Source organism: Mustelus asterias, unplaced genomic scaffold (assembly GCF_964213995.1).
Source record: "Mustelus asterias unplaced genomic scaffold, sMusAst1.hap1.1 HAP1_SCAFFOLD_3358, whole genome shotgun sequence".
Classification (NCBI taxonomy): domain Eukaryota; kingdom Metazoa; phylum Chordata; class Chondrichthyes; order Carcharhiniformes; family Triakidae; genus Mustelus; species Mustelus asterias.
Window position 1 is genome coordinate 6,844 of NW_027593303.1, and position 10,915 is coordinate 17,758.

A 10,915-nucleotide genomic window follows, 5' to 3' on the forward strand; every position below is an offset into this window, starting at 1 on the left:
GGTCAGTGTGAGGGGTAGGGTCTGTGTGAGGGGCAGGGTCTGTGTGAGGGGCAGGGTCTGTGTGAGGGGCGGGGTCTGTGTGAGGGGCCGGGTCAGTGTGAGGGCGCGGTCTGTGTGAGGGCAGGTTCTGTGTGAGGGGCGGGGTCAGTGTGAGGGCAGGGTCAGTGTGAGGGCGGGGTCAGTGTGAGGGCGGGGTCAGTGTGAGGGCAGGGTCAGTGTGAGGGCGGGGTCAGTGTGAGGGCGGGGTCAGTGTGAGGGCGGGGTCAGTGTGAGGGCGGGGTCAGTGCGAGGGCGGGGTCAGTGTGAGGGCGGGGTCAGTGTGAGGGCGGGGTCAGTGTGAGGGGTGGGGTCAGTATGAGGGCGGGGTCAGTGTGAGGGGTGGGGTCAGTGTGAGGACGGGGTTAGTGTGAGGGCAGGGTCAATGTGAGGGCAGGGTCAGTGTGAGGGCATGGTCAGTGTGAGGGGCGGGTTCAGTGTGAGGGGCGGGGTCAGTGTGAGGGCGGGGTCAGTGTGAGGGGTGGGGTCAGTATGAGGGCGGGGTCAGTGTGAGGGGTGGGGTCAGTGTGAGGACGGGGTTAGTGTGAGGGCAGGGTCAATGTGAGGGCAGGGTCAGTGTGAGGGCATGGTCAGTGTGAGGGGCGGGTTCAGTGTGAGGGGCGGGGTCAGTGTGAGGGGCGGGTCTGTGTGAGGGACGGGATCAGTGTGAGGGGGGGTCAGTGTGAGGGCGGGGTCAGTGTGTGGGCGGGGTCAGTGTGAGGGCCGGGGTCAGTGTGAGGGGCGGGGTCTGTGTGAGGGGTGGGGTCAGTGTGGGCGGGGTCAGTGTGAGGGGCGGGGTCTGTGTGAGGGCAGGGTCAGTGTGAGGGCGGGGTCAGTGTGAGGGCGGGGTCAGTGTGAGGGCCGGGGTCTGTGTGAGGGGCGGGGTCTGTGTGAGGGGCGGGGTCAGTGTGAGGGGCGGGGTCAGTGTGAGGAGCGGGGTCTGTGTGAGGGGCGGGGTCTGTGTGAGGAGCGGGGTCTGTGTGAGGGGCGGGGTCTGTGTGAGGGCAGGGTCAGTGTGAGGGCGGGGTCAGTGTGAGGGCGGGGTCAGTGTGTGGGCGGGGTCAGTGTGAGGGCCGGGGTCAGTGTGAGGGGCGGGGTCTGTGTGAGGGGTGGGGTCAGTGTGGGCGGGGTCAGTGTGAGGGGCGGGGTCTGTGTGAGGGCAGGGTCAGTGTGAGGGCGGGGTCAGTGTGCGGGCGGGGTCAGTGTGAGGGCCGGGGTCTGTGTGAGGGGCGGGGTCTGTGTGAGGGGCGGGGTCAGTGTGAGGGGCGGGGTCAGTGTGAGGAGCGGGGTCTGTGTGAGGGGCGGGGTCTGTGTTAGGGGCGGGGTCTGTGTGAGGGACGGGATCAGTGTGAGGGCCGGGGTCAGTGTGAGGGGCGGGGTCTGTGTGAGGGGTGGGGTCAGTGTGGGCGGGGGCAGTGTGAGGGGCGGGGTCTGTGTGAGGGGCGGGGTCTGTGAGAGGGCAGGGTCAGTGTGAGGGTGGGGTCAGTGTGAGGGCGGGGTCAGTGTGAGGGGCGGGGTCTGTGTGAGGGGCGGGGTCTGTGTGAGGGACGGGGTCTGTGTGAGGGGCGGGGTCAGTGTGAGGGGCGGGGTCAGTGTGAGGAGCGGGGTCTGTGTGAGGGGCGGGGTCTGTGTGAGGAGCGGGGTCTGTGTGAGGGGCGGGGTCTGTGTGAGGGGCGGGGTCTGTGTGCGGGGCGGGGTTTGTGTGAGGGGCGGCGTCTGTGTGAAGGGTGGTGTCAGTGTGAGGGGCGGGGTCTGTGTGAGGGGCGGGGTCAGTGTGAGGGGTGGGGTCAGTGTGAGGGGTGGGGTCAGTGTGAGGGGCGGGGTCTGTGTGAGGGGCGGGGTCTGTGTGAGTGGCGGGGTGTGTGAGGGGCGGGGTGTGTGAGGGGCAGGGTCTGTGTGAGGGCAGGGTCAGTGTGAGGGGTGGGGTCACTTTGAGGGGCGGGGTCTGTGTGAGGGGCGGGGTCTGTGTGAGGGGCGGGGTCAGTGTGAGGGCAGGGTCAGTGTGAAGGCAGGGTCAGTGTGAGGGGTGGGGTCTGTGTGAGGGGCGGCGTCAGTGTGAGGGGCGGGGTCAGTATGAGGGCAGGGTCAGTGTCAGTGTGCGGGGCAGGGTCAGTGTGAGGGCAGGGTCAATGTGAGGGGCGGGGTCTGTGTCAGGGGCGGGGTCTGTGTGAAGGGTGGTGTCAGTGTGAGGGGCGGGGTCTGTGTGAGGGGCGGGGTCAGTGTGAGGGGTGGGGTCAGTGTGAGGGGTGGGGTCAGTGTGAGGGGCGGGGTCTGTGTGAGGGGTGGGGTCTGTGTGAGGGGCGGGGTCTGTGTGAGGGGCAGGGTGTGTGAGGGGTGGGGTGTGTGAGGGGCGGGGTGTGTGAGGGGCGGGGTCTGTGTGAGGGCAGGGTCAGTGTGAGGGGTGGGGTCAGTTTGAGGGGCGGGGTCTGTGTGAGGGGCGGGGTCAGTGTGAGGGAGGGTCAGTGTGAGGGCAGGGTCAGTGTGAGGGCAGGGTCAGTGTGAGGGGTGGGGTCTGTGTGAGGGCAGGGTCAGTGCCAGTGTGAGGGGCGGGGTCAGTGTGAGGGCAGGGTCAATGTGAGGGGTGGGGTCTGTGTGAGGGTGGGGTCAGTGTGAGGGGCGGGGTCTGTGTGAGGGCAGGGTCAGTGTGAGGGCAGGGTCCATGTGAGGGCGGGGTCAGTGTGAGGGATGGGGTCAGTGTGAGGGGTGGGGTCAGTGTGAGGGGCGGGGTCAGTGTGAGGGGCGGGGTCAGTGTGAGGGCGGGGTGTGTGAGGGGCGGGGTCAGTGTGAGGGGCGGGGACTGTTTGAGGGGCGGGTTCAGTGTGAGGGGTGGGGTCAGTGTGAGCGGCAGGGTCCGTGAGAGGGGCGGGGTCTGTGTGAGGGGCGGGGTGTGTGAGGGGCGGGGTGTGTGAGGGGCAGGGTCTGTGTGAGGGCAGGGTCAGTGTGAGGGGTGGGGTCAGTTTGAGGGGCGGGGTCTGTGTGAGGGGCGGGGTCTGTGTGAGGGGCGGGGTCAGTGTGAGGGCAGGGTCAGTGTGAGGGCAGGGTCAGTGTGAGGGGTGGGGTCTGTGTGAGGGGCGGGGTCTGTGTGAGGGCAGGGTCAGTGTCAGTGTGAGGGGCGGGGTCAGTGTGAGCGGCAGGGTCCGTGTGTGGGGCGGGGTCTGTGTGAGGGGCGGGGTCAGTGTGGTCCTGGGTTCCAATCCCGCAATGGCAGATCGTGGAATTTAAATGTAAAGTTTATTTATTAGTGTCACAAGTCAGCTTACATTAACACTGCGATGAAGTTACTGTGAAAATCCCCTAGTCGCCACACTAGTCCCCGCCTGTTCGGGTAACACTGAGGGAGAATTTAGCACGGCCAATGCACCCTAACCAGCATGTCTTTCAGACTGTGGGAGGAAACCGGGGCACCCGGAGGAAACCCACGCAGACACGGGGAGAATGTGCAGACCCCACACAGACAGTGACCCAAGCCGGGAATCGAATCCCGCTGAGGGGCAGCAGTGCTAACAACTGTGCCGCCTACCAATAACCCCTCCCATCTGACTCCTCCCTGTAACCTTTGTTACATCTCTTTGTCAAGGTGACGTTTTGTTTCAGGGCAAGTGTGGTCAGGGTTTTGATCATGGGGAGGTGATGGCCCAGTGGTATTATCACTGGACTGTTCATCCAGAAACTCAGCGAATGTTCTGGGGACCCGGGTTCGACTCCCACCACGGCAGATGGTGGAATTTGAATTCAATAAAAAATATTTAGAATTAAGAATCTACTGATGACCCTGAAACTATTGTCGATTGTCAGAAAAACCCATCTGGTTCACTAATACCCTTTAGGGAAGGAAATCTGCCGTCCTTACCCAGTCTGGCCTACATATAACTCCAGAACCACAGCAATGTGGTTGATTCTCAACTCCAAAGGCAACTAGGGATGGGCAATAAATGCTGGCCAGTCAGCGACGCCCATGTCCCATGAATGAATGCAGTGTGTTCCGGGGGCGGGGGGGCGCGGGGGGGCGCGGGGGGGCGCGGGGGGGCGGGCGGGCGGGCGGGGGGGGGGGGGGGGGGTCTCTGCCCGTGACCTGGGATTGTTTTCTGATTTCAGAGATTAAAAACAGGAAACATCATCAGGGAGATAATGAATTGAGTTTCTCGACAGTTGGAGTTCCTGACGCCTTTCCAACTCCATTCAATCCCAAACACAGAAGTTTGAACATCTGAGTAGAACGATGGGAGCTGAGGGACTCTGATGGATTAGAAGAATTCCAGAGAGAACTTATTTTTAAAACAAAGAATGTATAAATAAGCAGCAAGCGGGAGTAGATGGAAGGGTTTGTTTTTGAAGTCTGACATTTAACTGTAAAATCCCTCGGTGTGCTGCTGCTCCTGAAACACTTCAAAGAGCTGGTTCCTGTTGTGAAGCCCTGGGGTGCAGCGAGGGATCTGGGACAGGGGCTGTGGGGCGGGGAGAGGCAATGAACAACAGCAGCTGATGTGACAGGTTGTGGATGGTCTCCTCTCTCAAATTCTTCCTCATCTCAACTGTAACTGGAAGAAAAATCAGGATCTGATTCCCGGTGACTTATCTGCACTGTCTCTTTGCAGCAACTGAGACTTTGCCTTGCTCTCAGGTACGCACAGCCACATGTCAGCCTCCCGACACCGATTAACAAAATCAGGATTCCTTGGTTTGAACAGGACGAGGGAATGGGCAGCAGGCTTCTGACATCAGGAGCACTGGCAGGGAGATAGATGTGTGCCCGTTTTGTGTGTCCACTTACTGGAGATGGTTTCTGGGCTACACTGGGTGAGTTGAGGCAGTAGCCGTTGGGATGGGACTGAGACCATGTGAAGTGATGAGACCTGGAGTTAAATGTCTAGTAAGAAGTTTAACAACACCAGGTTAAAGTCCAACAGGTTTATTTGGTAGCAAAAGCCACACAAGCTTTCGAGGCTCTGAGCCCCTTCTTCACCTGAAGAAGGGGCTCAGAGCCTCGAAAGCTTGTGTGGCTTTTGCTACCAAATAAACCTGTTGGACTTTAACCTGGTGTTGTTAAACTTCTTACTGTGTTTACCCCAGTCCAACGCCGGCATCTCCACATCGTTAAATGTCTAAGCAGCGTAAAGGGAGATTTATTTGGGTGGGGTGGATGGGCAGAGACCTGGGCTGGTGGACTTGCTTAATAAATATGTTGTGAGCAGGAAGAAGCTTGCAGAATTCTTTTGTAAACCCAGGTCCTCACCGGAGATAATACTGAGCATTCAGTGTGACTTCACCCGGGACGGCTGGCAGAGTTCGCAGAGGGCGCAGAGTTCGCAGAGGGCGCAGAGTTCGCAGAGGGCTGAATCGTCCCACTGCCGGCAGAGTTACCTCATATAAACAACTGTCTGATTCCGACCGATTCCTGGGACTGACGTATGAGGGCAGATTGAGTCGGTTTGGATTATATCCGCTGGAGTTCGGAAGTCTGAGAGGGGGGGGGATCTCATTGAAACCTATAAAATGTTAACAGGGCTAGACAGGGTAGATGCAGGAAGGATGTTCCCGATGGTGGGGGTGTCCAGAACCAGGGGTCACAATCTTCAGGATACAGGGTAAAGTTTGAGGAGAAGTTTCTTCACCCTGAGAGTGGTCAGCCTGTGGAATTTGCTACCACAGAAAGACGTTGAGGCCAAAACATTGAGTGTTTTCAAGGAGCAGTTAGATATAGCTCTTGGGGTGAAGAGGATCTAGGGATCCGGGGGGGATCAGGCTATTGAGCTGGCTGTTCAGCCATGGTCATAATGAATGGCAGGTGGGACAGGCTTGAAGGGCCGAATAGCCTCCTCCTGCTCCTATTTTCTGAGTCTCTTCCTCTGTAATAGAGAGACAAGGCTAATGAATTATTACTGAATGTCAATGGCAGGGAGCAGTGTTCTAGGTCATCCCCCTATTATCTGCCTTGTTTAGGATTGCATTATTCCAATGGTGTTAAAGCCCGAGTTACAGCCCGGTGTCTAATGTAGCTCCTCTATCACTCATTGTCCGTCAGACAGACTGGGATCTAAACCAGGACTTGCATAAGAGACTGATGTCTCAGTACATTCTGGGGATGCATTTCCAACATATTCTGTTGTGTTTGCTGAGATATTTTTGATAATTTGCAGACTGACGCTCGCAATTGTCCTTCAGATTCCACGGTGAGCATCATTCCCTGTTCTTCCATTCGTTCCGGGCTGTTATTGGGAAATAACAGAAGCCGAATCCCAGAGCCTCGCAAAATGACATCCAAAATGATCATCACAAGCCACATTGCCCAGGCCAGGAAGGCAGTGGAACAACTTCGTATGGAAGCCGGGATTGAGCGGATTAAAGTGAGCAATTTAATATTACTGACTGACCAATCATCCCTGCCAGAACTACTGAGCAATGCATTAGCGATGAGCAGCCAGCTGATAACGGGGTTTAGTCCCGGATATAAACCCGGGCAGTGAGATAACGGGGTTTAATTCCGGATATAAACCCGGGCAGTGAGATAACGAGGTTTAATTCCGGATATAAACCCGGGCAGTGAGATAACGGGGTTTAATTCGGGATATAAACCGGGGCAGTGAGATAACGGGGTTTAATTCGGGATATAAACCCGGGCAGTGAGATAACGGGGTTTAATTCCGGATATAAACCCGGGCAGTGAGATAACGGGGTTTAATTCGGGATATAAACCGGGGCAGTGAGATAACGGGGTTTAATTCGGGATATAAACCCGGGCAGTGAGATAACGGGGTTTAATTCCGGATATAAACCCAGGCAGTGAGATAACGGGGTTTAATTCCGGATATAAACCCGGGCAGTGAGATAACGGGGTTTAATTCCGGATATAAACCCGGGCAGTGAGATAACGGGGTTTAATTCCGGATATAAACCCGGGCAGTGAGATAACGGGGTTTAATTCTGTTTGAAAAGGGGATTTAAAAATCTAAATGGTGACCAGTGCAGTGAAGGTTTTCATCTCTGATGTCACTTGCTTTCCTTACATTTATTCTGGGTTAAATTGTAAAGTGTTTTCATTCACCTGTTATTTATTCTCATTTTTAAAACTCTCCTGACACGTGTTCCATTTCACCTTCACTTACAAAAATGATAAGAAATAAACTCAAATCTCAGTTCCCAGGTTCTGTGTAACTGCCCAGAATCACATTGAACCTGCGGTACACATTTATCCAGTTCAAGTGTAGAAACTTCATATGAGCCTCCTTCATCTCCCTCCACCTCTCCCCCTCACTATATCCTCCTTAATCTCCCTCTGCTTCTACCCCTCGCTATATCCATCTCTACCTCCCTCTGCCTCTCCCCTCGCTATATCCATCTCTACCTCCCTCTGCCTCTCCCCTCACTATATCCTTCTCCACCTCCCTCTGCCTCTGTCCCCCTCGCTATATCCATCTCTACCTCCCTCTGCCTCCCCCCTCGCTATATCCATCTCTACCTCCCTCTGCCTCCCCCCTCGCTATATCCATCTCTACCTCCCTCTGCCTCTCCCCTCACTATATCCTTCTCCACCTCCCTCTGCCTCTGTCCCCCTCGCTATATCCATCTCTACCTCCCTCTGCCTCCCCCCTCGCTATATCCATCTCTACCTCCCTCTGCCTCTCCCCTCGCTATATCCATCTCTACCTCCCTCTGCCTCTCCCCTCGCTATATCCATCTCTACCTCCCTCTGCCTCTCCCCTCACTATATCCTTCTCCACCTCCCTCTGCCTCTGTCCCCCTCGCTATATCCATCTCTACCTCCCTCTGCCTCTGTCCCCCTCGCTATATCCTTCTCTACCTCCCTCTGCCTCTGTCTCCCTCGCTATATCCTTCTCTACCTCCCTCTGCCTCTCCCCTCGCTATATCCATCTCTACCTCCCTCTGCCTCTGTCCCCCTCGCTATATCCTTCTCTACCTCCCTCTGCCTCTGTCCCCCTCGCTATATCCTTCTCTACCTCCCTCTGCCTCTGTCCCCCTCGCTATATCCTTCTCTACCTCCCTCTGCCTCTCCCCTCGCTATATCCATCTCTACCTCCCTCTGCCTCCCCCCTCGCTATATCCATCTCTACCTCCCTCTGCCTCTCCCCTCACTATATCCTTCTCCACCTCCCTCTGCCTCTGTCCCCCTCGCTATATCCATCTCTACCTCCCTCTGCCTCCCCCCTCGCTATATCCATCTCTACCTCCCTCTGCCTCCCCCCTCGCTATATCCATCTCTATCTCCCTCTGCCTCCCCCCTCGCTATATCCATCTCTACCTCCCTCTGCCTCTCCCCTCGCTATATCCATCTCTACCTCCCTCTGCCTCCCCCCTCGCTATATCCTTCTCCACCTCCCTCTGTCTCTGTCCCCCTCACTATATCCTTCTCTACCTCACCCCTCGCTATATCCTTCTCCACCTCCCTCTGTCTCTGTCCCCCTCACTATATCCTTCTCTACCTCACCCCTCGCTATATCCTTCTCTACCTCCCTCTGTCTCTCCCCTCGCTATATCCTTCTCTACCTCCCTCTGCCTCTCCCCTCGCTATATCCTTCTCTACCTCCCTCTGCCTCTCCCCTCGCTATATCCTTCTCTACCTCCCTCTGCCTCTCCCCCTCACTATATCCTTCTCTACCTCCCTCTGCCTCTCCCCCTCACTATATCCATCTCTACCTCCCTCTGCCTCTCCCCTCGCTATATCCATCTCTACCTCCCTCTGCCTCTGTCCCCCTCGCTATATCCATCTCTACCTCCCTCTGCCTCTGTCCCCCTCGCTATATCCTTCTCTACCTCCCTCTGCCTCTCCCCTCGCTATATCCTTCTCTACCTCCCTCTGCCTCTCCCCTCGCTATATCCTTCTCTACCTCCCTCTGCCTCTCCCCCTCACTATATCCATCTCTACCTCCCTCTGCCTCTCCCCCTCGCTATATCCATCTCTACCTCCCTCTGCCTCTGTCCCCCTCGCTATATCCATCTCTACCTCCCTCTGCCTCTGTCCCCCTCGCTATATCCTTCTCTACCTCCCTCTGCCTCCCCCCTCGCTATATCCTTCTCTACCTCCCTCTGCCTCTCCCCCTCACTATATCCTTCTCTACCTCCCTCTGCCTCTCCCCCTCGCTATATCCTTCTCTACCTCCCTCTGCCTCTCCCCCTCGCTATATCCTTCTCTACCTCCCTCTGCCTCTCCCCCTCACTATATCCATCTCTTACCTCCCTCTGCCTCTCCCCCTCGCTATATCCTTCTCTACCTCCCTCTGCCTCTGTCCCCCTCGCTATATCCTTCTCTACCTCCCTCTGTCTCTGTCCCCCTCGCTATATCCTTCTCTACCTCCCTCTGCCTCTCCCCCTCACTATATCCATCTCTACCTCCCTCTGCCTCTCCCCCTCGCTATATCCATCTCTACCTCCCTCTGCCTCTCCCCCTCGCTATATCCTTCTCCACCTCCCTCTGCCTCCCCCCTCGCTATATCCTTCTCTACCTCCCTCTGCCTCTCCCCCTCGCTATATCCATCTCTACCTCCCTCTGCCTCTGTCCCCCTCGCTATATCCATCTCTACCTCCCTCTGCCTCTGTCCCCCTCGCTATATCCTTCTCCACCTCCCTCTGCCTCCCCCCTCGCTATATCCTTCTCTACCTCCCTCTGCCTCTGTCCCCCTCGCTATATCCTTCTCCACTTTCCTCCCTCATGTCTTGTTCCAGATTAAATGCATCAACATTATTCACCTCAACCGCTGATGGTGACTTCCAGATTCTCCCCCACCTCCGGAATAGAGAGGTTTCTCCCGAATTCCCGGTTGGATTTCTCAGTGGCTGCCTTATTGATTCACTTTGTGTCCACGTTCAGTCTGCTTATTCTCTCCAGAGAGACGCAGACTTTAGAAAGGGCAGAAGCCCCGGAGATCAATTTAAAAATCAATGTGATTAATGTCGGACTGAGAGAGTGAAAATGGAGAGTTGCTGCAAACGAGAATCATCAACTTTAGCATTTACCATCAATATTCATCCAGGACGATCGATCCACTGAGCTGGATGGAGTTTCATAGAGTGTTCCACTTTCCATCTCCCTGCCCCTCTCCCACTCCCCTCCCCACACTCCCCTACCACCTTCCCGAAACTCCCCCCTCCCTCCTTCCCCTCCCTACCTCTCTTCCTCCCTCCCCTTCCCTCTCTTCCTCCCTCCCCTTCCCTCTCTTCCCTCCCCTCCCTCCCTCCCCTCTCTCTCCCACCCTCCCCTCTCTCTCCCACCCCTCTCTCTCCCACCCTCCCCTCTCTCTCCCACCCTCCCCTTCCCTCTCTCCCCCACCCTCCCCTTCCCTCTCTCCCCCACCCTCCCCTTCCCTCTCTCCCCCACCCTCCCCTTCCCTCTCTCCCCCACCCTCCCCTTCCCTCTCTCCCCCTCCCCTCTCCTCCCTCTCTCCCACATCCCCCTCTATCCCCCACTCTCTCCCTTGCCCCTTCCCACTCTCTGTCCAATGATTCTCTGCTCTTGTTCCCAGATTTCCAAAGCTGCGGGGGATCTGATGCGTTATTGTGAGGATCACATAACCAGTGACCCGCTGCTGACAGGAATCCCCACCTCGGAGAATCCCTTTAAGGATAAGAAACCCTGCATCATACTGTAACGAGATGGAGAAGACAGTCAGCTCCCAGTGAACCCCCAGCACCCACTGGAACTACAGCCCCCTCCCAGCACAGCTCAACCGGGACAGGCTGTACACGGGCAGGAAAATAGAGAGGTGGCAGGGGATTGGGGGGGGGGGGGGTGGGGAGAGTGTGGGGGGGGTGGGGAGAGTGTGGGGGGGGTGGGGAGAGTGTGGGGGGGGTGGGGAGAGTGTGGGGGGGGTGGGGAGAGTGTGGGGGGGGTGGGGAGAGTGTGGGGGGGGTGGGGAGAGTGTGGGGG

At 57.2% G+C, this 10,915-nt stretch overlaps 1 protein-coding gene across 1 annotated transcript; it reads left to right on the forward strand.

Moving 5' to 3' along the window:
- Window positions 1–6,287: 6,287 nt before the first annotated feature.
- Window positions 6,288–10,637, forward strand: LOC144490491 (guanine nucleotide-binding protein G(I)/G(S)/G(O) subunit gamma-7-like). The gene is made up of 2 exons (XM_078208232.1): window positions 6,288–6,380; window positions 10,512–10,637. The coding sequence occupies exons 1-2, from the start codon at window positions 6,288–6,290 to the stop codon at window positions 10,635–10,637; spliced, it is 219 nt and encodes a 72-aa protein (XP_078064358.1).
- The last annotated feature ends 278 nt before the right edge of the window (window positions 10,638–10,915 follow it).

Excerpts from the sequence above, each read along its gene's own strand:
- LOC144490491 (XM_078208232.1), top strand. The coding sequence starts at position 6,288 with ATGACATCCAAAATGATCATCACAAGCCACATTGCCCAGGCCAGGAAG. Across the intron at positions 6,381-10,511 it reads CCGGGATTGAGCGGATTAAA|ATTTCCAAAGCTGCGGGGGA; the intron begins GTGAGCAATTTA and ends TCTTGTTCCCAG.